Genomic DNA, 25,546 nt, shown 5'->3' with positions numbered 1-25,546 from the left:
TAAATCAATAGGATATTTTCAACTTTAGGATTTCTGTTATGATTCGGACCCCAATTCGCACAACTGCGAGTATGGCAAATGCTTCATATTTCTGCCAGTTTTTATTCGTTTTCAATATAAGTAATGTCAAGTGACTGCTCGTCGACTGACAAATATACAACGACTCGAGATATGGCGAACGTTTTTTTTTCAAATTTCTTATTTATTCGCCCCTTTTCAAATACTTAACGGTAGAGTTGCGGAACAATCACATAACCATGACGAATCGGTAGATCAATGCCTTTGAAACAACGAGTCGACCGTCTATTAACATACTGTTGTACGGACGAACTTGCCGCCATTCAATTTGAATTGCTGTTCTCTGAGGAAGCTGCCTTCTTATTTGCTCTACTGTTTAGTAAAATGAAAATTATAACGAATACAAGATTCTGAGTAATATACGGTGCGGAGTAAAGAAAACTGACGACAACCACAATATTTCACAACAAACCTTCTGCATTTTAATTACGTATGTAAGCTACACCTACACTGTATTATAAATACCGCACTCCATTATCAACGATTCAATCTTTTACAATAATTAGTCAACTACCGGGTTAGCTTTACATTTACGTTCTTCAAAACGTAAGAAATTAGAGGTAAATGGTCTGCTATACCATTTCCTTAATTATTTCATCGGTTTACAGCACACCACAAATACGTACTTCTGCACACAGGGTAAAAATATCTCTTGTTGCAAAACACACTGTTTGGGAATTATGGTATAATCAATATACTCTCTCACTATGTTATATTCAGTTATCTAATATGTGGGTAAATGACGCTAAAATATAATATACATTTGATAATTATCGTCAAGTTTGAGCCTGCCCATTAGACTTCATTGTATACAGTTTTTTTCCACTGCCTGAAGAATATTCTTCTCGTTCCAACTCGAATTGCAGTAACTTCACAATGAAGTTTGCGCAAACTGAATTCAGTGCGTCACTACCATTTTAATTTGCCTGTGTGATTTTATATATATATTTTTAGTTTATTTTGAAGATATTGCGATTTGATTTGGAAGAGTAGTTGTTTCATCGTTTTATCCAAAAACGTAAATTTATCGTCATAACTTACGTTCTTCGCAATCCTGTCAATATCATTCAAATAAGTACATAAATAAACAAATAGTACTCTTTATGCATAATTATCATCCCTTTTTAAATATGTTATATAATTTATACTGTTCAAGTAAAATATCGTACCAAATTGCGACTAAAGTTATGCGGATAACTTCCTTTCTATACCTAATGCTTATTAGTTAGCGAGGTAGACAAAAAATGTGGATCGTCACCATCTAGCGAAACGAGACTCCCAAAAACGCGATGTGCGGGCAAACCATTAGCGACCTTAGTACCCGCCGAGCCAGGGATTTCTTGTCGCGGTCTTGATCCACGCGAGGAAACGTTCAAAGTTTCAATACCGTCGTCAAATTCCGGGGAAGTGAATGGAGATGATGTACGTGAAGCTATAACAGGAAATGCCGCGGTTGGAGCAACGGAATCAGCGGTACCCGGAGCCAAATTGTTACCTTCCAGGATCGGCCCACTTAAAACAGAGTCTGGAGTAGAAGTGTCGTCGTTCAAAGAATGGCTCTTCAACGGCGGATGGTTATCATCGAAATTTGACATCGCTAAGCTCCTTTCTTCCGGCACTGTCGACGTTCTTCGCAGGGTTGCACCTTTTCTGTTACTGTAATCAGGGGGAACGAAATCAGATTTGAAAGAATATCGTCGGGCATACTAGTACTTATTACAACAGCTTAATGAGAAACTTAAGTTCATTGGTTTATACCACAGGCACAGTGCATAAAGTTGAGCTTGAAGTATATTTCATGCCCGTATTGTGTTTGTCCTTTTTTTTTTTTATTTTTAATAGTCTGTATGGATTTTCTGAATTACTTTATGCGTACTTGGAAACTGGCGTTACTACTTATAGATGAGACGTCTTAGTTCTTACTGGCTAGGGTCGACAGGAGACGAGGTTTGATCCGGACTATTAGCCACATTTCCATTATCCCAAGAGTTGTTTCTCCTGTGATGACTTTTGTCCTTGTACGCCTCTAGGATGTTATTAAAACTTCCTCCGATTCGTCGCTTGTCCAATTCTTTCAATACTTTTTCAGGCATTCCGCGAACCGAGCCGCCAGACGTTACTTCTCCACCGGTATTGTCCTGAAGTGAAAGAATTTAACATTCGCTACGCGGTAATGATTAATCGACTATAACATGCAGATACGAGGGCTTTCAGCGGCTTCTGAGATAGTTCTTTGTAATACACCTCTAGTTTAAAAACAAGTGGCACTAATTTATGAAAACACGTTTTTACTCCTATGTTATGCTATTTTCTAGCAATAGAGAATATACCTTGGAAGTCGTAAACGTCGCTTGATTAGGGTCCGAATTAGGATTCGTCCAGACGTTTGCAGCTCCAGGCACGTAATCGCCGTTAACGCTACTCGACAACTCCGCCGAGTAATTGGGCCGAGCCGGAATAATAGGCGAACGACAACAGACGCTGAAAATTATCCGTGCTTTGAAATACGGCGAAAATAAACGGGCCAAACAACACGTATGATTACGGAAACGAACGGTAGGTGGAACGACGATTTTCAACTTCCCGAAAAACCGTAAATTTTCACTCACGAATTAACATCCTCAAGTTTTTTCAAAAGCCTCTCATTTTCCCTGCAGACCTGTTCCTGGTCGCGCATTACTTGTTCCCTGGTGACGTAAAGCTCGGCATTTTCCCGCCGAAGAGCCTCGTTCTCGGTGATGTAATCCCGAACAAGTTGGCCGAGTTCCGGACCCTCGAGTTCCGCTAATTTGTCAAGATCAACTCGAGGCGGTGTTGGAAGCGGTCTTCTTTCCCCAGCTGTGAATAATTCAAGACAGTCGGGATTATCGAAGCGATTAATTTGTCTATAGGGAGAGAGATTGAATGTGAAAAAAAAGAATTTGAACGAGCGATCAAGATTCAATTTTACGTACCCTTGGATTCGACCCGCGCAAAGATCGGGGATTCCCCGCCTAAGTTGAGCGCTACCCTCAAGTGATCGTTCTCTGTTTGCAAAGCGCCGACTTCTCGTTTCAGGCTGAGTATCAAAGCCTCCCTGGGATCCTGGGTGTGGAAAAATCGAGAACATAACGTAAGTCGTAGGGCATTGACCAACGGTTGGGAAATAGTCTAATAACGACAATGCAGTCGGTTGCAATTTGGCATACGGTAAAAGTTTTAGAAACGTGCATACCATAACGATAATCGGCTTGGTGCGAATTTTTTTAGCACGCGCCGCGTAGCGCAGTGTATTTATAGTTTCGCTCGCGTTAGATCTCGCCGGAGAAATGCATGCGATCTGAAAGTTAAAGCAGAGTACATATTTGCATTTACGATAACGTAGTCAACTTTGTCGGGATAAATGCAATTCGGTGCATTCATCGCGTCTTCGTACCATAAGAGAAACTCCATTTCCGGCGAGACTGTCCGCAAGTAGTTTCGTCAGTTTGCTATCCCGATAAGGAATATGTCCAGCTTTCTTTTTCCCATCACTTAACGAAGCGATGCAGTATCCTGTAACGATAAAAATGAAGATGCTCGATTCTTTTTTTAAGTACATACTGACATCAGTCTCTCGGTGAGAAAGAATTGAAAGAAAAGAATAAATGGTTTAAAAAAAAAATTGTTGAAATCGGTGAAATAGAGAATATATTCGCATGGTAATTAAAAATCGAACGCGAAGCTAGTCAAATCGAAAAAGAAAAATTGTTGAAATATCGTCTGATATTACAAAGAGAAGAGTCAGGTACATAAGTTATACCGTTAAAATTTTTCTTTCAAAATTGTCAAAATTTCATATGTAATTTTGGAGTACGTCCAAACGAGCATAAAATCGACCCTACAAAGCTGATACGAAACACGTCGTGAATGATGGATCACGTGTAATTACAGTTAGTCCAGGTCTTACATTATATGTATTCCTTTATGAATACGAGTAAATTGTGGTTCGCAGTCGTGTCCCGGTTGTCTTCGCGACTCCATGAACGGTATGTATGTACATAATAGAAGAATAATGAAATATTTATTGGTAATTTTCGATCGCCCGAATCGCCATAGCCCATAGAAACAGACACGATTGATGGACGGATCACGACGTGCGTTTCATTACAGCGACGATTCGATGTTTGCACACCGTTGCTTGTCGATAATTCTCTCTGTATATTTTGGCGGTTACATTGACAGGTCCGTGACTTATAAGCCCGTTCCAAACGGTTCTGTACCAACTATTTGCCGAGGTGCGAGTGTCGACTCTGTAAGACAGTCTCGTTCAAACAGTAATTCGGGTCAAAGTAAATGTTGCACGAAAGCTTCGCGGCTCCGCCTCTTGAAATGACGCGATTTTTCCGCCGATATACTTGCTTCTACAAGTGTTGACGTTATGAATTTTTATCATGAAAAAAAAGAAACGACAGAAAACAGCAAACTTGCAGAGAGTATATTACCTAGCACCATCAAGCTTTTATTGATGTTGTTAGCTTCCTCGAGAGTTTTACCCTCGCTCTGAGTTTTCTTCGTCATTTCGCTGCCCGCAAGATCGACAAAGTTGATCTTGCCTTGCTTGGAAATAAATACTCCGTTTTCCATCTGCGGATTACGAGAGAGAAATATTTGTTGATTATTCGAACGAACTTCAACTTATCAGGGTGGTCTTTAATAAGGTTTGATGAATTTTTTCCGCCACAACCCTCAAATCAACTTCGCGGACAAAGAGAATTATTTGAAGTTGATTTGGGGGGATCATGTGGAAAAAATTCGCCAACACCCCGAATACGGACCACCTTATCGATTCATAAAGTGACAAAGTTAAGTCACGTTAATAATTTACTTGTTGTTCCGAGGTGATGTGGACGGTCAGTATGGTGTGGCTTCGGCTGGAATGATCGTTCATGTTGTGCGAGCCGACGGAGCGATTCCGCATGCCTGTGAAGGGTGAATAAGAAAGAAAAAAATTATGTAACCGAGCGGCGACTTAAACTAGGTATAATTTGAAGGGAACGGAGATTTACTCGATCAAGGATCGAATTACCTTCCTCCAAAACGGCTAATAAATCGTCAAGCTCTTCGCACTCGACGGTGAATAAATTCTCGACGAAAAAACCTCGGATTTTTTTGCTCCATCTTACCGCCAAAGGTTTCCTACTTGTTCCAGGATTCAGGAGATCGATAACCTGCCAAATGACGATGACAAATGTTGAGCGAACAGCAGGGAAGAATTTTAATACACGCGTAGCTTGAGAAGAAAAGAAAAGACAACGAGAGCTTTCAAACCTTTTCGTTGTAGATTTCGAGAAAGGACGCTCGGAGCACGAAATTGCAATCCTGTCTTTCTTGTAGTATCTTGAAGAGGTAGACGAACGATCGAAAGACCAATCCGTGACCTTCGGAGTAGGGATTTTTCCCGTTGAACTAGGAAAATAAAGAAAAAAGAAATGAAAAACAATACCAAAGGTTGTCAAATTGAGTCTATTTAACCCTTTCATGCATACATTTTGCATACATGTGCTTTTGGGGTCACTGCTTGCGAATCTGAATTCGAAATTCGAAAATTCATAATAGCGTATCCAATATGACGAGAAAATAAAAACAACAACAACATTTTTTCGTGTGTATTAAGTTTGTGTAAAAATTGGCATTCGGATTTTCATCGTGGACTGGCAAAAGATATTTTTTTCACGGATAAGTACAAATTTCAACCATTTGTTTACGCGTCCTATATTCGCAATAAATAAATAAATAAATAAATTTTATATTTTCTCTTAGACTTTCGACGAATAATTCTGAAGACAAATTATTGACTCGATTACCGAACAATAATCAGCAAAAATTTCACCTTCTCCGGATAAAAATTTTTGCCGAAAAATTAATCGATTTGCGAAAAATCGGCATCCTCACTCACCAAACCCGGAGGCCCGGTCAAAGTGTGTGTTTTTCCGCTACCGGTTTGCCCGTAGCAAAATGCCGTGCAGCTGAATCCCTCGACGGCCATTTCGATGAGTTTTTTAACGCCGGAATACTGGAGAATGTCTTCCTGTGACGCCGCCGGTTCGAACACGACGTTGTACGAGAATAATTTGGGCTTCTTGTCACCGCTGTTGGGTATTCCATCGCACTGAAATTAGTAATTGAAGCGATTAAGGTTTACGCCAGAGTTGTCAATTGGAACAAGTCAACGAATAAGTGTTCGCAAAAAAAAAAAGATGATCGAATTTTGAATTCTCAAAAAATCTGTGCTCTGCACGATTGTGTGGAAAGAAAAGAAAATTCAAGCTTTTCTTCATCGCTCAAAAGTTACAACGGCACAACATATATAACATCTTTTCGTGCAAGTCGCTACGTGTCGCAAATTTTTCGAGTGGCACCTCGAATAAAAAGCAAACAAAAAGATAGCTTACATGAATTTGACCATTGCCAGGAAATTGCACGCCAGATTCGTCGCCAGATTTAATCTCCCTGTTACTCAGTGGTCGGACCCTGAAAATTACACAGTGTTGGTAAATCGTATGAAAGCGAACCGCGAATTACAATTTCTTCGATTTTCCTTGCCCGCAGCGATGTGTGCAGAGGAGGAACACGCGGATAATTTGTCCGTCAAATACAAGTCGTAGGAAATTGGGTATCGTTCGGTTTTGCAAGGGTGTAATAAAACGGACAGCTCGACTCACCTGACCACCACGTTTATGTTGTCTTCGGGTAGTAATTGGTGGGTAGCAATCACCCTCTTGTCACCTGCCTCCAGTCTCTCTATGCTGCCGGTTCTGTCGGAGAAGAAAAATGGGTTAGACATTCGTCGGAGTCAAACATCCCCCCCCCCCCTATTCGGTGGTCATTACAGTCGGTAAAACGACGAGAGAGAAACAAAATAAATAAATAATAATGAAACAGCGCATCGAAAAGCGTCCAATGGTTATTTATGTATCAACCGGAGAAGAGAAGCGTCCGGACTAATTTTCCTAGACGTTTTTAACACCTCGTGCGGACAGAAGGAAATGAAAATATAGGAAGCTCGGAGACTTCGATGTAGCTTTTAGCTTCGAGCTTTTACTCAAGTGACCGAGTATACCTGATTTACTGTATACCCGCACAGTACGCACATGTATGTATACCCGCACAGGAGACAGGAACTGGGACGATAAATCGAATTTAATTTGCGTAACGGCATGTAAGTGAACGTGTTTCTAGAATATGCAGAGTATAAGGGACGGGAGGGTTGAAATCGATGAATCGATTTTCGCATATTCCTTTTTCCTCCACGATCGGACTGTGTCCAATTTTTCTAATCTGACTTGGCGATCGGAGCCCGAAGAAACGGTATTTCAAATTCTTACGGGCAGGATGCGTTATACCCGACTGGGTTTAATCAATTTACGTAAGATAATTAAATGAATATCGACCCTTATCCTCGATGCGATAAAGCTCCGATCCTGTAAAGGTTTTTCTAACTGAAAAAAAATTCTTCTATTTGCCACAAGTCGGACAGCGATGTCTGGAAATTTTTATGACGTACGAGGGTACAAAAATGATCGTTAATATTATGGGTAATTAACGCCGTGTACTTTAGCGCCATTCCACGTTTCGCACGCGAATCTGACAAGGCATTCGCCTCAATTTTCTACTCATCCGATAAGTGGAAACGACACGTCTGTCTTGATGAAAAGTGTAGCAACAATCACGGAAAGTGATCGAATGAATCCCGTTCGATATATATACATATACATATATATATGTATGTGTACATGTACATGTATAATACTTGACATTTCTGTTCCTACTGGCGGTGGAACGTAAACGAGTACTCGGGTACTTTTCGTAAAGAGGTCACGCTGTCGAGTTTTTTTCTCATCTTTTTCTCCGCGGCTAATCGCGCGCGTTAAATATTTAAAAGCGCGTCCAAGTCAATCACGAGACCGTCTCGTCTGGACGTTCTTTGCCATCCTTCTCTCTGTCTAAGCTGACTCGACTATATTCTTATCTCCTCTTTCTTTCCCCTTCTTGATACCGGCCAGTGGTCGTTTTTCTCTTTCACGGTATTTGTCGTAGCTCAACACTTGTTCTCCCCTTTTTGTTTCATCACTCTGAGACCCGCTAATGTCGAGAATTGATTACCCTTCTGTACGTAACTATAACCGCACGAGGAAATCGCGTGCCTTGCCACCTGAATACTTCAGCTCTAGTCGGGAATCCCGAAACTATTTAAAAAGATCCACCTTTCATTCTAACGTTCGCTGACAATAAACGGCAAGGCAACCACCCCGTGTCGGCCTTGATGAATTATTGAAAAAATTTTCAATCAATTCGCAAATCGTTTCTACCCCGCAATCCGATATCTTCACCACTTCCAGCACGTCGTTTGTGAAGTATTTAGAAGCGGAGGGTGGTAGAGTTAAAAATATCCACCTTGATAGGCGCGTTACGTGACACATGGTCGTTATATTCCTAGAAAGAGTAAAATATTGTTTCCTCTCACCGGTCGAGTTGTTCTTTCGTTATTTTCTTTTTTTTTTTTTTTTTTTTTGTTCTTCAATAGAAATTACAGAACGCGGTTTCTTCGACAACAAAGTTTAGCATGTTGCAGATTTTTCTTGTTCGATTAATCGGTGGCGGATCATTTACAATTAATTCGCATCTTATATTATAATAATATAATATACATTTGTACAAACAACGATTTCAGCATTCAAACCGTTTGCTTTCATAAAAGTGTAATATAATTTTCACATTTCCATAATCTATGATACTATATGGTCAATCAGTTCGAAACGTTGAGCTCAAGTTTCCAGTTTTTTTTTTTTTTTTTTTCACTTTCTCGAGTACAAGTATATGATTCGTGAAACTTTATCGTAACGTTTTGGTTACAATACGTCGACCCTTTGAGTCGCACATTTCTGTGCCGATTCAACTTTTATAACGATATAGTATAGTATGGTTCGTGGGATAGCTGATTACGACTTTGAAAACGGATTTGAAAAATTCAGGGTGGCGGATCTAATATGGCGGACAAAAATTTTAAATTCGATCGAATACGGTCGAAAAACTGTATGGGGGGATTTTCGGAGTCGTTGATTGGATTCGCCATACTGAATTTTCGATATCTGATTTCAGATTCCTAATCAGCGACCCCAAAAACCCCTGAACAGAGTTTTTACTTCAAATTCGATGGAGTTTGAAATTTTCATCCGGCATATTGGATTCGCCATTTCGAAGCTTTAAAATCTGATTTCATATTCGGGTGAGCCAATTTTCTTGAAAGTTCTCTAAACATACAAAAAACGGCGGTAAGACTACTTACCACCAGGTACGACTCAAAGGGTCAAACTCGCCATCGACAACTATGTAATTACGTTGTAAACAGATTCTGAAAGTAAGAAGATGGTGTCCTAGGATAACACGCCGTGTAAAAAAGTAATGCGTAAGCACACGTATACCGGGGTTGGTTTTAGTGCCGGTCATAAAATCCGTAAGTATCACCGGTTTGAAAACTTTCAAGCCGCGTGTCTGCGATCAACTCGCATCCCCAAATTACACGTTGACATCCATTTTCACACGTTGCCGGGTGTACCGTACGTGCATCCGGTATGCGCCGTGTGTTCTCCGTGTCACAAAACTGTCTTACAGGCATGGGCGAAGCTGCGTTATTGTAATATCGAGCGAGCTGGACGCAATGGACGGTCACACACGAGGTGTTCCACAAACGAGGCAATCGATAACGACATCGATGTATGCGGGCACCGATGTTCCTAGACCACCCTAACGCTTATCGTAGGGAGGCTATGTATTTACCGCTATTCGCTACGGATGCACTTTGACCTGGATCTTTGAATCCGGTGTACATACCTACGCGTGGATATGCATATTCGTCACATTTACACATCGTGCCTGTGAGGCTGAAGTTAGTGACATTAATGCAAGGAAAGGTTGAAAGAAGACTTGCAATTTTGCAGCATCGGGATAACTGGAGGAGTTGACTTTACAATATCTGAATTTCTTAACCCTGGTCACTGACAAGGGGTCCGGTTGACCTCGAAGCCGACTTGAACGTACAACTTTAAAATCGGCTTGCTTGAATGAAAAGGTTGTTTGTGCGAGTAAAATGAAGAATGATTGAAAAAACTTTGGGGCCTCGGATACTCCGTGTATGTGTTGCATAATGGTTTACTTTTTTTGCTTAAACAATTTCCCCCACATCCTCCCCTTTTTTTAATTAAATCTAAGATTGGAGTCTTGTTCTGAAATGTAAAATTTTTTCGCAGAATTTTGTTTAAGTCGTAACTGTGCATAACGTAGTGTTGTGTCAGTTTTTTCCATTCCCAAATTAAAAATCACCAGACAATTCCACGTTTTTCAGGGTTTCCAGTTGTGTGTCCACCCTGATATACGTGATAAAAAATTCGTCGGAAACTGGAGAGGCATAAAAATCGTCTACTTTTCAGACTCCATACGTATACTAAGGTAAACTCATAAATGGAACAACGTCAGCTCGACCGACCTCCAAATTTCGATGAACTTAAATCTGGTAACTTTTGTAATTAACGTAGTGTAATTAAACACGACACGCTGTACACATAAATAACGAACTACGAGACGATTAGTCATTCTCAACTGTTCTCCTTATCGAGAATGTACAATACGAAAATCTCTGCGCAGAATGCAAACGATATTACAATGATCCGGAGATTGGAGTTAATTCGCAATTTGGCAATATAACCTCACATGCAACGGCCTGCATAAGCGTTACGCTTTCGATATACATGCAATTGCGTAAACATTGACCTTAATTGTATTATCTGCGAAAGTGTATGAGATATACATGCATGTATTTACTCAACATCTCACGCAATTCTACATTTAGTGGAGAGTATAAATTGAGAAATTAATTGCATCAACCAATGCGCGCTGTACATTCGTGTGTGTGTGTGTGTGTGTGTGTACTGCTGCACGGTATTTATTATCTACGCGAGTACCATGTAAATGTAAGTAAAACCAGAGCGCCGCTATTTTTGATTGTATCGTTTCACCGGCGCTTTGTCTGCAAGCTTTTTTAGAAAATATATATGTATATAAATACACACACACACACACACACATATATATATACATTGTATATATATAGGTAATGTACAGCTCTGTACGCATTTAACTTCGGCCGAACAGCCTGGCACGTGTTAATTAGCTACGTGTAAATTAATTGACGAGAAATTAAAGGGGACGAGCTATACAATTTCGTGAATACCAAGTGCGCCGTGCATATAAATAAGTGGTTTTAATGCTGCGGTAGGTACAGAGGTTATTATTATTGATGACGTTGTTATTCATTCGTAATCGTTAATTTCACCATGTTTTTATCAATGAAATCATGCTCCGCATATTCTTGGATCCGGACGATTGAGAGTGTAAGTTAACGTAGCTTGGTGAATTTTTTTTGTAACATTTTACTTCCACGTAATTCTCTTTAGCATTTGATTTTGGGTAATTTATTAGTCAGAAACTTTTTGCTTCCCAAACTTGGTGAAACTTTCATTTCCGTCGATACGTAAATTGCATGATTGATGATACATACATTACGGAATTTAGCCAGGTTCACACTCCCTTAATTGATCGAGCCATCCGGCACTTTCGCACTTCAGCTTAATCGATGCAAATAACGTGGACATATTTTAGTGAGAGATAAAAATTGACGGAGTTTTTTTTTTTTTTGTTTTCTCCACCTTTTTCTTTGATTGACAAATTATACCGTGAACGCGAATCGTTTTACTAAATTAAGTATAATGTACGGTATGTACAGTCGTGTCAAAAAATGTGATAAAACGAAGCTTTTAAAAATATCTGCGAAGGTAATCTAGCGGATGCATTCAACTGAAAACGTCTTCGTAATGCATGAAATTGTTTTTTAAACATACAATTTCAATTCTAAAATTATAAACACGTAATTGTATTTATACTATGAATACGAATCACTGAACGTATTTCAATATATAAATAATATTAATGAAACGAGCCCAAGAAAAAAAATCAGTCTCGGATAATTTATCGGAAATTAATTCATGAACAAAACGAGCTGTTTCTCATTAAAATCCGACGAGTTGTACGGATTTTCAGGTTAATAAAAACATTGGTTTAATATGATTTCTCTGACGTTGTTATTACATATTACAAGGTGTTCGCTTTATCCACGATCAGGGTTGTCAAATTTTTAATGAAAAAATAATACCTTAACTATTAAATTGAATTGCTTCAATGAAAATTTTTTCCACCAGAAAAATGAATTCAACGGTTAATGAAAATTTTTCGTATTAAAAAATTAACATTAGTGAATAATGGAAATGCCAATAATTGAATAAACTATTTAAAACTCTGTCCACGATGTGTTTATGCCTACATAACGTTGTACGTGTAAGTCCTGCTGGCCGATATAAACAAGCGTAAACATATTGTCGCAGCCAACATTGTTTGTTAACAAAACAAGAAACTCGAGTCTGCGGGTCGGTAGATACGCCGTTTGAAATATTGAGTTCTGCGTCAGTCCGATGATGATTATTGTTGTTATTATCGTTGTTGTTGTTGTTATTATTATAATTATACTCACACGCCGGGGCGCTGTGTGAAAATTTCCTATTTCGGCACTCGTAACGTCGGTAAGGTCAAACACAGCGAGATAAAAGTAGAAAGTTGAGTGGAAAAACGGCGGAAATTAGGAAACGACTCGAGGCAAATGATTAATTTGCGAAATGAATTCTCGGACGTAAACGTTACGGGGCTTGCGGGGTTTACGATCGGGGAATTATTCCGGGCTTGAGCAATTAACTTGGACGACGTACGAAGCGTACAGTGTGCCTGCAATAAAGCTTCCCGTATTATCTGCTCGTGCATGGAAAGTTTATTTCGCGTTACGCGTATACTTAGAACGAGGAGATAGCCTCGGGAGCCGAATGTATTAATATTCCGAGGCCGAATTATTGCCGGTTCACTATACGATCGGAAGACGACGAAGAAACGAGAAATAAACAATTCCGGTGTACCTGCAACAGTCACGTATGTGCGACAATTTCGTTGCAACACGTGGGACGCAAACAACCCTGACACGATTGGTGGTCCTATAAATTAAACTAACGCAAAACCGAAATTCTCAAGCTAGGCTCTTCGACCTTTCTTTAAATAATTCATTTCGTTGTTACTCTTCCAGTCGAATTCTTACTCCTCTATTCTTCGGGACACATCCGCGCACTCGTAACGATAACGCGTCTAACTAAGTTGATAAACGACGAACATCCTTGGCACTAATTGCATACCTTGGTTACATCTGAAACGAAGATATGAAACAATTATTGCGGCTCGGCAGGATACCTAATGAAGAGGAAAAAATTAATCGATCGGTAAAAAGTCTGATAACAGATCGTGTCGTGTCGATACTTCGGCGTGTTCGTATTTTTGTTTGTTTTTATTGTTTTTTTACGACACGCCACGTGTATTCGAAATTCTTGTTATTCAACGTTGAAGGTACCGCGAAGGTACTGTAATTGTAGCGTGGGAGTGGAGCTGACGATTAGGTGATACTGGTGTTCGTGTTTCGGCGATGTCTCATTTTTAACTATCGTGCGGCAAAGCCGCGGTCACTGCAAATATACATATATCGAAAATTTTGTCCAGTCACGAGTTGGCCGCATTAAAATTTCGACGATCGATTTCGTCGATTCGGCACACCGCATTAAATCAAGGTTACACGAAGCTCAGAGCTTGGTTAGATACGCAAGGTGACCTGGGAGTATCGTCGCGATTTCTTCGAGGAGAACGTTTTTTTATTACTGACAGGAATTGTTTGTTTAAAAATCGGCCGATCCGATAGCATCTCGCGAATAAACGATCGTTTATATCCGAAAGTCGACGGTCAGAAAGACAGGGAGCGATGTTGGTAGTAGCGAAAACGAAAAAAGGGAATCGGGAAAAGTTGAAGAAAGTAGCCTAGTGTTACACAGTGAAAGGATTTATTGACTTGATCGAATATAGCGGAGGAAATGTTTTTTTTCTGATTCAATAAATAAGTGGTCGGATGGACACGATATGTGTCATCGAGTGAAATCGCGTTTATATCACGTATCAACAAAACATTTCTTTCGCCATATTTGACAAGTAGAGTAACGTCTTATAAAGGAAAGTTCAGTGTTACTATTTAGTGATTCAAATTTAACACGATTCAAAATCAAAATTACAATCTGAGGTATAAATTGTATTGGAAGGCTTGAATGGAATAAAAAATAGATTCAAAGGCATCTAAACATCGGTGGAAAAAATACGTTCAAGGAAGGTATCCCAGGTCGATCTCTCCGATTTGATTTCTTTTGCAACATGTCATAGTAGACTAAAAACTATGCGACACGTATTTGTTTTTTTACATCTGTCATTAAACACTTCAAGGGGGTGAAACTACCCTTCAAAGTAAGGCATGCCAAGGAGCGATTTGGCAATTTCACCCACAAGAACATAATATTTTCTAACCAATCGAACTGGAAAAGTTTTCTCGTAACGAGAAATGAAAAATGTAATATCCTCAATAAAAAAAAAAGTGCCAAATCACCCCTCGACACGCCTTACTTTGGCGGATGGTTTAACCCCGTTAAAGTGTTTAATGGCAGATGAAAAAAAAAATACGTGTCGCTTAGCTTTTAGTCTAAAATAACATATTGCAAAAGAAATAAAATCGGAGAGATCGACCTGGGATACTTTCCATTGTGAGAGCAAAAAAATATGCACCTCGACCTCGAATTATGGCTTGTTTTTGGCTCCGCAAACGTGATGCATAATTACAAGTATTTAAAATTTTCAGTGTTAATCGATGAAATTATTAATGGCTCATCCTGACCTCGAACTAAGGTTGAGTCCAATTCACACCCTGTTTATCGTTCGGTGTAAACAGATTACGAGCTCAGAGACAGCGTTGTATCTCTGGAAAATTTCCTTTCAAGTCTAAACTCCGAGCTCGGTTGTGAGGAGAGACCGTTGACTCAATTTTCCGTCGAGGCCAACGGCCTCGTTCGAGGTTTACAAGGGTAGTGGGGAATTGTGGAGGCGTCGAATAAAGGTGACGAATAGACCAGGAGATACATGCCATGCACGTATCGTCGATAAAAGCTGCGCACCCGCGGTTATTTCGGCTCGAAGCGAGGGTAACGGCTGACCTTTGATTGTGCCGAAATGAGGGGGGGATTAATTATAGATGCACCAAGCCGAACATCTCGGCATGACATTTGTTTGTCGCGTCCAGTTAGGAGGAATTAGAGCCGGTTGTCAGAGGCGTGCCAACGAAGGTCAGCCAGGCTCGGAAGTGATAATTGCAGGAACGGTATACGAGGCTGGGCGTTAACTAAGCCCACGGGGATACCTGTGATCCTGAAAAACATCGCCTTCCAGCACGATATTACACCCATAAATTATATAAATACTAAAAGTCAAATACGCGCACGCGAGGAAACGGACAGACTTATTGTCTGTTTAATTGATTGCTGGAGGGTCGATTTCTACCGCCAAGATTAAGTCAGGCCGGTCTCAGCGAGGCTGATGATGCCTGGTAGCCGAATGCCTTGGGCTTCTTGCATGTCGAATAATTTGCTGAAGTTTAAGGCCGGAATAATAGTAATCTGAGAGTACAATCAGCCGTGAAAGGACCCCGAAGAATCCTTATGGAAATTGGCTGGATTTTCAGGATGTTATAGTACGTATCGTGCCGATGGAAACTTCTCGTGAACACAAGTCCCGAAAATTAACAGTTTCTAAGATATAGGCTTCGGAATAAAGGTGTACAGATTTTTTCATATCCATGGATTTCGTTATTTTCATGAACTATAAAGCTTCAAGGGGACTTGCAGTTCAACGAATCACTCAAAAAACTGCACGGTTGATTCTCAAAGATAGGAAGGAAGCTGTGATTGATTCCATCGATGCATCGGTTCCATCCATGAACTCGCTGGTTTACCGAAAGAAGGTGCAACGTCAGATTACGCGTGAAGAACGAGACTCTCCGAATCGGCTATGCAGTTTTTGAGTGACAAACTTGATTTCAAGTCTCCCTTAAAGCTTTCCAATTCATAAAAATTGCGTAATTCATAGATACCTATCAAAAAATCCGTACACCCCATTCCGAAGCCTGTATTTCGGAAACTACCGATTTTTAGGACTTGTCACCACGAGAACTTTCGCTCGGTAGGATATGTACCATAACGTACTGTAAATCCAGCCAATTTCCATAAAGATTCTGCGGGATCCTTTGACGAAAGTTTGATCACTGGGGTGATTTTAATGAAAACAGCAAATTAGGTTGGTTATAGCTTCAGCTTCGTGCAGTTAAGCATGATGGAAATGTGCGGTTCAGGCGAACGAAGGACGGCACTCGCCATCACCGAGGCAATTTGGCACTCACTCGCTTCCTTGTGAGCGTGGCAGCGTGGTCTTCGACTTTCCCTTGAAGACGGGACTCTTTCCAGGGCTGCTGCCTCGCGATCCGGTGCTTTGATCTCCTGGACTGCTGCCTCGGCTGCCTCTTCCACGCTTTTGAATTTGCTTCCCTTTTGGAACCTCCGGACTGGCCCCGAGACCTTCCTGAGGACTAGATCCTTTTCTAGAAGGACTATTGCCTCTTGAGGCTGGCGGTGTTTTTAGCAGCACCATACGTCAACGCTTGAATTGAAATTAAAAATCGTGCACTTGAGACTCGAGGTTTGATTGTTACCCCTTTTCGAGTTCACACGGACATTCGCTAATCGACAGTGAGGTATAACTGGTATAGTGTAATTTGGAAGGTGCCATTAAACCACTCGGTGCATCGCGAATTCGGTTCTGAAAAACAAAACAAAAATAAAAAAAAAACACATATATTCAACGAGTAAATGACACTGTATTAATTTGCTTTCGCGTGTACGACGATTTGACGAGAGTTCGGAGTTTGCATCTTGAACAAAAACTGGTGGTTGAAGCTTGGCCAGTCGGTTGATTGAATGGGAATACTTATACCGGACATTCTCGGTTTGCTGGCGCAATAATTTTCACGGTCACAAAGCGGGCGGCAGTAGGCCGGGTCAATTGGAAAGTCATTAGTGGAAGAATCGGTGTGATGTGGAAATCGATTTCTGCCCCGAGGACATCGCATCGCTTTTGCAAAATGCATAAGATACGGAGTTAAAAGAGTCCACACCGTGAGTGGTCTAATTATAAACTGAACTCGACAAAACGTCTGTATAATAGATTTGTTAACAACCATACGAATAGAGAGATTCAAAGATAATACGTCCGGCAAAAGGTGGGGAACTCATTTACAGACGGACTCAAATTAAGTCTAAACCAGTGGTCAGTAACGTTTAATTGGAACGAAACATGACCGAGACTACCGTATCCCTGAAACGAAACGGTGTGAGGGTGAAAATTACCTTGAAGACGCCGGAACAACCAATTCCAGTTTCGGTAAGATTCTGCACAGTTGCATTTAAGGACGATTTCGGGTTTCTCGAAGCCAGGGATGATCGGTAGCGGGATAAGGAACCCTCACTTCGAAGAACAAGCGAATTTGGAAACGAGTGGACTGAGAATCGTTAATCGAGGTAACGGACTTGGGACATATTTTGGAAAACCAATTTCTCGCAACAAGCTCGCAGCCGAACTCGCGAGCGGTTCGTGGTGTGCAAAAGGTACGAGCAAGGCAAGGGCGCGCACAATACTGACGGATGGGGTAGAAATGGAAGTGGTAAGCGGGCCTGGTGCGTGGAACTTGACCCCCGTCGCCGGCTACATGCCCCAGTATAAGTCAATTCGATCGAAATCGCCGCGCACCCGTTAAAGCCCGCATACGATAGTCTGGCACCGCCATTTTCCACAACTCCGCGTTTAGCCGCGACCCTCGGACTCCGGGCACACGGTCAGCGTCCACGTGGACTTTGGTGACGTCGTCGTCGAGGAGGAGGATGTTTCCGCAGGCCCTAAAGCTCGCAGTTTCATTGCGATCGGACGGTGATGTCCAGTTTTTAATCATGGCCCACTTGCTTTGGGACCTCGAAGAAACGAGACTGGAGGACAATGATTGGGAATTTCTGCAACGAAGAAGCCGCAGGGTGCGGCTATCAAATTGCTTCTTGACGCCATCTGAACCCCTCCTGCCGTTAAAAATAGTCCCAATAGTATAACCAGATGTTCTTAGTGAAAATATTTTCCCGCATGTAGAGACGGATGTCTAACTACAGCTGACGTTGGCGGTGCAGATATAAAACTCGTTAAGCTTTGATAGGTGTAACGTGTGTGTGACTTTGAATTATTACGAGCCTCTGCAACCGAACGTACGAATCCTTCCGAAGTGGAATATTCTGGATTCGAGGATTACGGCTCGGCGATCGTAAATATTGTGCGCTCAAGGAGTGTAAAAATAAGATGCAAGTACCCAGAGTGAGAAAATACGAATCGGTATGTGCAACGGCAAGATAAATTATTTTTCGCGGAACACCTACGTTAATCTGAAAATAATTTAACCGTGGGGAAAAATCGCTGCGAAGAATTCCTTGGTTTCGGGTCATTTTTTATTACACCTGTTAGTGGAAGACCCAAGTCTGGGAAGAGATTCGTTATTCCCAAGGTGGTTTATGCCTAATATCTGCTTACAAAAGGAAATTGTCGAGGATATCCAGTCGGGGTATTCTCATTTAAAATGAATGGATGCGCGAGGCTAAATTGCGAAACACGAGCTCCGACCGTAATTTGCATATATATATATATGTACGTACCTGTACAATAAATTTAATATGGCACGTCGTAAGCAGACGTTTATTGTATATCCGCAGGAAAAACCAAACTCTGGCGAAACTGGTCTCTGTACGATTCGAAGGGTTCGAAATTCTAAATTCATTCGGCGATCGCGTAAAGAGAAAGGAAGAATCACTCGATATAGAGCAATTTTACAGTATTCAAGCTCAACTTGGTTATTGCTACAGTCAGCTGACGAGTGATTCTCGATTACGAAGAATCCCCGTTCGCGGTTTTTCGTACCGTCAAGTTGCTTCGTACAAAACGTCAGTGACCGCACGATCATGTCTTTCCACTATTTATCTATTCATTTTTCTTCGCATGAAAACTTGAGTCGCTAATTGCGTCGCACTGAACACAAGCACAGTTTGTCGATTCTCGATACGAAACGTAACGGCATTCATCGTAAATGACACATAACGCGACCTGCCCAAGAAGACAGAAGAGACGCATGTCGTATGCGGTGCATATTCATGAAGAACGTCATCGGCGTAGAATTTCAATCAAGAACAGTCACAGAATAATAACCGGTAATTTATTATTGCGGTTTTTGGTACGCGGAAGTTTGGACCGCCGATGGAATCACCGTATCCTGGTATCGCGTAATCGGGACAGACAACCACAACGAGCAAGAATACTTGGCACCCGTTGTTAGATGATCCTGGCAAAGAGTTTTCGGCGCTATTGTCGTAGCGGAAGGAAGAAGAGAGGACGAATCTTCAAAGGAGGGAGCCGGTGATATACCTGCCTAACCGTCGGGTCGGTGTTCTTAAGATACCTTTCTTCTCTCCATTCCCTCCAGTCCTCGATCATCATCCCGCGATCTGGTCGATCCTCTTGATCCTCAGGCTGTAGGTAACCTCAGGGCTTCGAAAGTGAGTGGTCCGTAGCGACTGAGGAAGAATGGTGGAGGAGTATAATACATACCACGATGCCTGTATAGTGTGTATTATACACACGCGCCTATATCCATATACAGTAACAGAGAAGGCGAGTTGAAGAAGGATGGGAAGTCTCAGGGCCGCATCATTCTTCACATCAAAACGATCCCAATGGAAAGTTCGCGCGGGTTTACCGATGTCCTCATCTAAAATTATACGCGGGGCAACAATTAAGCTACCAATTGTCAGGCGAAGCGTTTCGTATACGGAAGTGTCAATTCTATTGTTGGGCGAAGGAAACCACACATTGGCAAATTAGGAACCATACCCTATAATACAATGTATTAGTCAACTTCCCCGCGTGGATAAGAGGAGATGATACGGTATTGGATTGAACCGATGGACATGGTCGTGATCGGATCGATAAGTAAATCGGGGAGTGTTGCGGTTTGGCTTCCCGCGACATTTCGATCGCCAGCATATGTATAAGGCTTTCGTTCTAATCAGTAGCAGCTCCAATGTCCGCAAGTCGTGAAGAAGACGGGAACGAGGAGGGTGGACGTCGGAGACCGGCGAAGAACATCCAGGACAAATGGGCAGGGCGTTCGTCTGGCGCACTGTTACGATTCGACTTATAGGGTCAACCTGCGGCGCTGTAATCGCATCAGGGGGGACACTTTGTCCGCACGGTATAACAGACGCCGAACGAACGATTGCTTCTATGGGTTCTCCTCCTCCTCCTCCTTGGGAGGTAACGAGTGCATTGACACAGGTAATCCGCATCCGGCATCCATCGTCGCGAGTATTTCATCTCGTTAGTGATTAGACAACCGCATCATCCGACCACCTGAGGTAAGTAGAGAGAATTCGTGGGAAATGAAACAGCGGATGATATTCAAGGGTTTGTTGTTCGTCTCTACGCTTCGAAGGTTCCGGCAAGAGGCTCGTTAGTCGGCTTGATTCGTGTGTACACTGAACACACATAGCCGACGTATAAGTGGCGGTTAAAAAAGCCGGCAAAGAGAGAGAAAAAATATATATAAAATAAAAAATACCACACCAAAGTGTCAACGATCCTCGAAACTCGTAACACGGAATAAGAACCGTCCATTTGAACTTTCCGACACGATTCTTTCACGGTTCGTGACCGACGTGAGGTTGGGTCGAAAGGCGAGATAAAGGTCTGGTGAAATCGACGAAGAATCGGAACAGGATTATCGATTCCGCATCGCGATGACTTCGGCAGAATGGGTTCGGAGTGATTCCGACTTATCTGAAGACTGGCGATAAATCCGAAACGAGCTGGCCGAATGGTCTCCGATTACCTACGGAAGCCCTTTGACCTGGCGGGTAGGCCCTTGACGAATAGGGGCGGCCCTGACCGGGCCGCACGAAGAAGAGGAGGACAGGTTTCGAGTTCGGCTGAGTCAAGCAAAAGCGAGGCAACCGGCGTGGCGACTGCCGTGTGGCGTTCTGCATTCGCTCACCGCACAAGCAAACCGTACAGAACGGAGTCCCTCCTCGCTGACTTCAGTCGCCAAACGATTCTGGCCTCTTTCGTACGCGCCGGTCGTCGACGTTCACCAAGCACCGGACAGTCTGGCGGTGGCTCCTAGATTTTTTAGCCGAAAAACGGAGGAACGCGGTGAAAATCGGTAGGATATCGAGTCCGAGAACCCAACTGTCAAGGCGGAAAGCAGTTGCACGTCCGGTTTGAAATACCCGCGCGATTCGGTGTGCGGATATTTCGTTCGCGGTTGTACGAAAAGTTTGTTATCAGTGAAGCGTTGGTGATTCATTTGCTCCACGTGACTTGTACGATCGTGGAAAAAAGGTGCGCTTGTTGTACTTTTCAAGTCCAGAAATCACTGGGAAGTTTTTACCAGTTCGTCATCGCGGTGCAAGAACGCCAAAGAAGGACCTCCCGGAAACTTATCGGATTGGAGTTTACAATCGAGGACCCTGGTAAGTGTGAATATATCGTTGAACGTTACGGGTTGAAGGGGGTTTTTGGTGAATTTGAGGTAATTGGTAACGAAGTATCATCGTACAGTGGAAACGAGACGGATCCGTCCACGTTCCATCTTCTCTTATACTTTTATATCATACCGTCGAACCACTAAACGCGATAGCGGCGAAACGAGAAGAATAAAATCACCCGTTTCAGATCGCAAACCTCAAGTTACGAGTAGCGTAACCTATTCCAGGCTGCTGCTATCTTTGTTAATTCCCATTGCGTGATATTGCGGGCCGAGAAGACTACACGGGAAAGTAAAATAAGAAAGGAATCGCGAGATGTTACGCGTTACAAAGCACAGACGACGAGGTGCTTCGAGGGTCTTGTTTCTATTGTCGACAACCAATCGTCGGCTATTTTGGTACCGCTCAATTTAATTTCGGGATTAACCTTTCGCCAACCGCTGATCGGTTGCACAGCCCCGCCGATACGAATCCATGCGATATGGAACATGTGACGAGAAGAAGAAAAAAAGAACCACGAAATTGCTCAAGATGCGCGATCACCTCGCGATTGACATTTAGGATTATACATACAGTATATACCATCCTTAATGTCACCGAGAAGGTGAACCGGTCCGATTGGTGCTCTCGGATATTTGCTCTCCTAGGCTATGCTGGATTCGCGAGTCGACAGAAATCGGCGATCTCGTTGCCGACCGAATTACGTTCCGGGACGGGCGTGTCGCGAAGATGAATTGTAAAGAGCGTCTAAGAAGCGTCTAATTGTAAGAGCGAATAAGAAGCGAATTGCCGGCGGTGCAATTGTGCCGACAGTTTCCGAGATGCTTGTAAGGTGTGGCGAACAAACGCGGAGACGATTGTGCACGAAAATGAAACGGGTGTTGTGAGAGGAGGGGACGCGATTCGTTCATTTTCAACGTTTTGTCACGCGCGAATTATTCGCGAGCGGGCGAAGCTATATCAAGCGAAGCGTGATCGCGGCTGCCGAAGGAGAGATCATGTCATTGGTCTTTCAAGGGCGACGATGTAGCGATACACGACGCGTCTATGCATACGTATACGTACACCTTGCGTGTCGCGCGTTTTAATAACTGCCACGTGCAAAGCATGCGCGGATGCAAATTGGAATCGTCCTTTTAACCCTTTGGAGCGTGCGTTTTTCCTTGCAGTCAAATTCGTTGAAACTGGGTAGACGAGGGTTCTCGGGGTCGGGTTGGGTTCAAAAATGGGGTCAGATATGAGGAATTTTGAAAATTCAAAATGGCGGATATAACACGAGCGAATAGGATCAATTTTTATACTTTCAGTCCGCCGTATTGGATCCGCTATTTTGAATTTTGAAATTTTTACTTCGGATTCGTTTTTAGCCACCCCAAAAACCCAAGATTACCGAGTTCCATCCTTCTATTTTTTTTTTTTTTTATTCATTACACTTTGTTTATTTATTACTATTAATATTACTCGTAAATTTTTAAAACCCAACTCGTTCAAAAGTCATTGAAAAATTGCAAAGTAATAAATTTTTTTTTCCCGATCTTTCGTTACGCTAACGTTACCAACTTCAATCTCATTTTTCAAGTTCCGTTTCGCAGCTCCCTTTGCGTTACCGACCTTTGACTCGACTAATTAGGTATCAAATACCGCCGGCACATCTTTCGAGTATTGATAATAAAATCGGACATTCGTAATACACTAATGGAATAATGCCGTGCGTAAGAAAACTTTGTACAAGAAAAAGAGAAGAAGAAAAATTGAGAAGTACAAGGGAACGCTGAACCGTCTGACCGTCTCGCAAGACCGTTGACACATTTTATTTTTGTTCCATTCACGGACATTTGAATCACCGCGTGTCACGGCAACGTGACCTGCCGTGTGTCATAGACGCTTTTTCTCTCTTCCTCTCCCGGTTTACTCTGTTTAGCTTTTTTACCTCAGTCCGAGCTGTTTTCGCTTTATTTCACGTCGTTATTTATTTTGTCTCATTTTTACTTTTTATTCTGTTGCCTTATACACTTTTACACCGAAGTGCGAAATGACGGGGAATGGACCTTGCGAAATTCGAATGATTCGCAATTTTCTCTCTGTCTGAATGCGGTTGTCTTGTTGAAAATGGAAAAAGAAAGAAAGAAATTGACTAGCTGCAGGATTGCAGGATAGAGATCGGAAGAATTCGATTTCCATAACATTACGTTGTATTATATTATATTACGTACCTTGCTTTATTCAAGCTTTAACTCTCCGCACATGAAATTTTTTACAATTTCTGAAATTTACATTATATCGATAGATTTGAAAGAATAATATACGTACGTATAATAATTGACGGTAGTCGTAAAATTGATATTTATAGGTATTCAAATTCTCCTTCTACAAATAAACGTGTAAAAATGTGATTACAACTTTCTAGAAAGTTATCACATACCTGTAATATTTTCGGTCGACGAATGACTTGTTTCGGATTTAAATCAGTTGAGAAGAACAAACATAAATAATAATAACAATAATAAAACAAGTTCCTTTCTATTCGTTATTTATGCTTCAATGCAAAATTATCACAAGAATAAAATATTTACACCCCCGGATTTATTTCCATAGAATTTTTTGATTTTATAACATTTTGCTGAATATTGTTATACATATCGGCGTGTCAAAACAACCTCGATTATTTCATTAACGATCGATTATATACGTCGCTTTCGATAACTTGACACGACGATGATCATTTCGTTATTTCGTTTTCTTTGCGCTTAATTTCTCCCTCGAGTTTAAGATTTGAAAAAGTTGTATATTATACAGCTGTAATAGATATATATATATATATAATTATGGATAAAACGAAAGTCGTAACGCGCGTCTGTGCGGTAATTTCGATAATAGTTATTGGCACGGACCACGCGAGCAATTAATTTGACGATATTACACTTTTATAGATGTAGAACTGCTCGCGTCCATAGATGCGAAAAAAAAAACGTGATAGTTTCGAATATTCGTAGCGTATGATGCAAACGTAAAATCTCTCGTAACAAATTGCGGGCGTGATTTTGAAGCACGACAAAAAAAAAAAAACTAAAACCAGTAACACAGATTAAAGTCAGTAGCGTTATAACGTAACGAAATATTGAAACTAAAATCATTGATTTGAAAACTTAGAACGACTTCAAAAGAGTTTAATTTCCAAAATTCGAGCAAACTTTGCTTTTTAAAAATACGTTTCTCCTAAAAATGTATCGTTACATTAGCGTTACGAATAATTCACTCTCTTAAAAAAATATATAATTACAATTACGGAGTATTATATGAATAAAATGTCTTTCGAATTTTTTGCCTGTAGTGATAATGTTGACGGATGGGAATTTAGGGAGGAATTTACGAGGTAACGCAAAACGGTCGAGGGTATTGTACAGACACAACCGCACCTATGACACGTACTATGAGAAACGGTAAAAGATTTTTACTTTCTTGATAGTGTGTAACGTAGGTGTAATATACTGTAGCATGACGTAAAGTATAGGCAAAGCGTGTACTACGACAATAACTGTATTACGTACGTTTGCGTTAACTTGACCGCTGAAACTCGGTGTAGGTATCCACGACATTCGTCAAGCTTCCAAGGTGCTGCAACAAAGCCGTCAAGGAAGTGGTTAATTTTACGTCGGACTTGTTCTCGAAGCCTCGTGTCTACCAATCCGTATCAGATTTCAACCAGATGGAAAGAGTCCAAAGGAGCTCGTTAAACGGTTGTTAAAATAACGCAAGTTGAACGAAGTTGAATTGTTGTTTTTGAAAAAGGGAAAATCGTAGTCGGGAAAAAATCAGGG

At 41.5% G+C, this 25,546-nt stretch overlaps 2 protein-coding genes across 10 annotated transcripts in view; one reads left to right on the top strand and one right to left on the bottom strand.

The window, feature by feature from the left end:
- Positions 1 to 477: 477 nt before the first annotated feature.
- Positions 478 to 25,359, bottom strand: LOC124182501 (kinesin-like protein KIF12). 9 transcript variants are annotated; one of them, XM_046569863.1, is made up of 17 exons: positions 25,277 to 25,359; positions 19,646 to 19,954; positions 16,505 to 16,761; positions 6,762 to 6,854; positions 6,492 to 6,570; positions 5,996 to 6,208; positions 5,368 to 5,505; positions 5,126 to 5,267; positions 4,925 to 5,019; positions 4,542 to 4,683; positions 3,494 to 3,612; positions 3,293 to 3,397; positions 3,033 to 3,162; positions 2,688 to 2,916; positions 2,409 to 2,559; positions 2,002 to 2,216; positions 478 to 1,734 (listed from the first exon to the last, which is right to left on the bottom strand). In XM_046569863.1, the coding sequence occupies exons 3-17, from the start codon at positions 16,750 to 16,752 to the stop codon at positions 1,290 to 1,292; spliced, it is 2,544 nt and encodes an 847-aa protein (XP_046425819.1). In that variant the 5' UTR covers positions 16,753 to 16,761; positions 19,646 to 19,954; positions 25,277 to 25,359; the 3' UTR covers positions 478 to 1,289. The 9 variants fall into 9 exon arrangements, 8 of the variants coding, with proteins under 8 accessions (XP_046425819.1, XP_046425821.1, XP_046425822.1 ...); XM_046569865.1 differs by lacking the exons at positions 19,646 to 19,954; positions 25,277 to 25,359 and adding an exon at positions 17,508 to 17,787 and having other exon boundaries at positions 478 to 1,510; positions 1,574 to 1,734; XM_046569866.1 differs by lacking the exon at positions 16,505 to 16,761 and having other exon boundaries at positions 25,277 to 25,357.
- The window catches only part of LOC124182500 (unconventional myosin IC), a 26,375-nt gene continuing 22,038 nt past the window's right edge, over positions 21,210 to 25,546 (top strand). Inside the window, exon 1 of the mRNA XM_046569861.1 lies at positions 21,210 to 21,713. The gene's annotated coding sequence lies outside the window, so the exon portion shown is untranslated. The remainder of the gene's footprint in view (positions 21,714 to 25,546) is intronic.

The sequence above is a fragment of the Neodiprion fabricii genome, chromosome 5, assembly GCF_021155785.1.
Source record: "Neodiprion fabricii isolate iyNeoFabr1 chromosome 5, iyNeoFabr1.1, whole genome shotgun sequence".
Classification (NCBI taxonomy): domain Eukaryota; kingdom Metazoa; phylum Arthropoda; class Insecta; order Hymenoptera; family Diprionidae; genus Neodiprion; species Neodiprion fabricii.
This window is presented reverse-complemented; position numbering and strand designations above follow the sequence as displayed.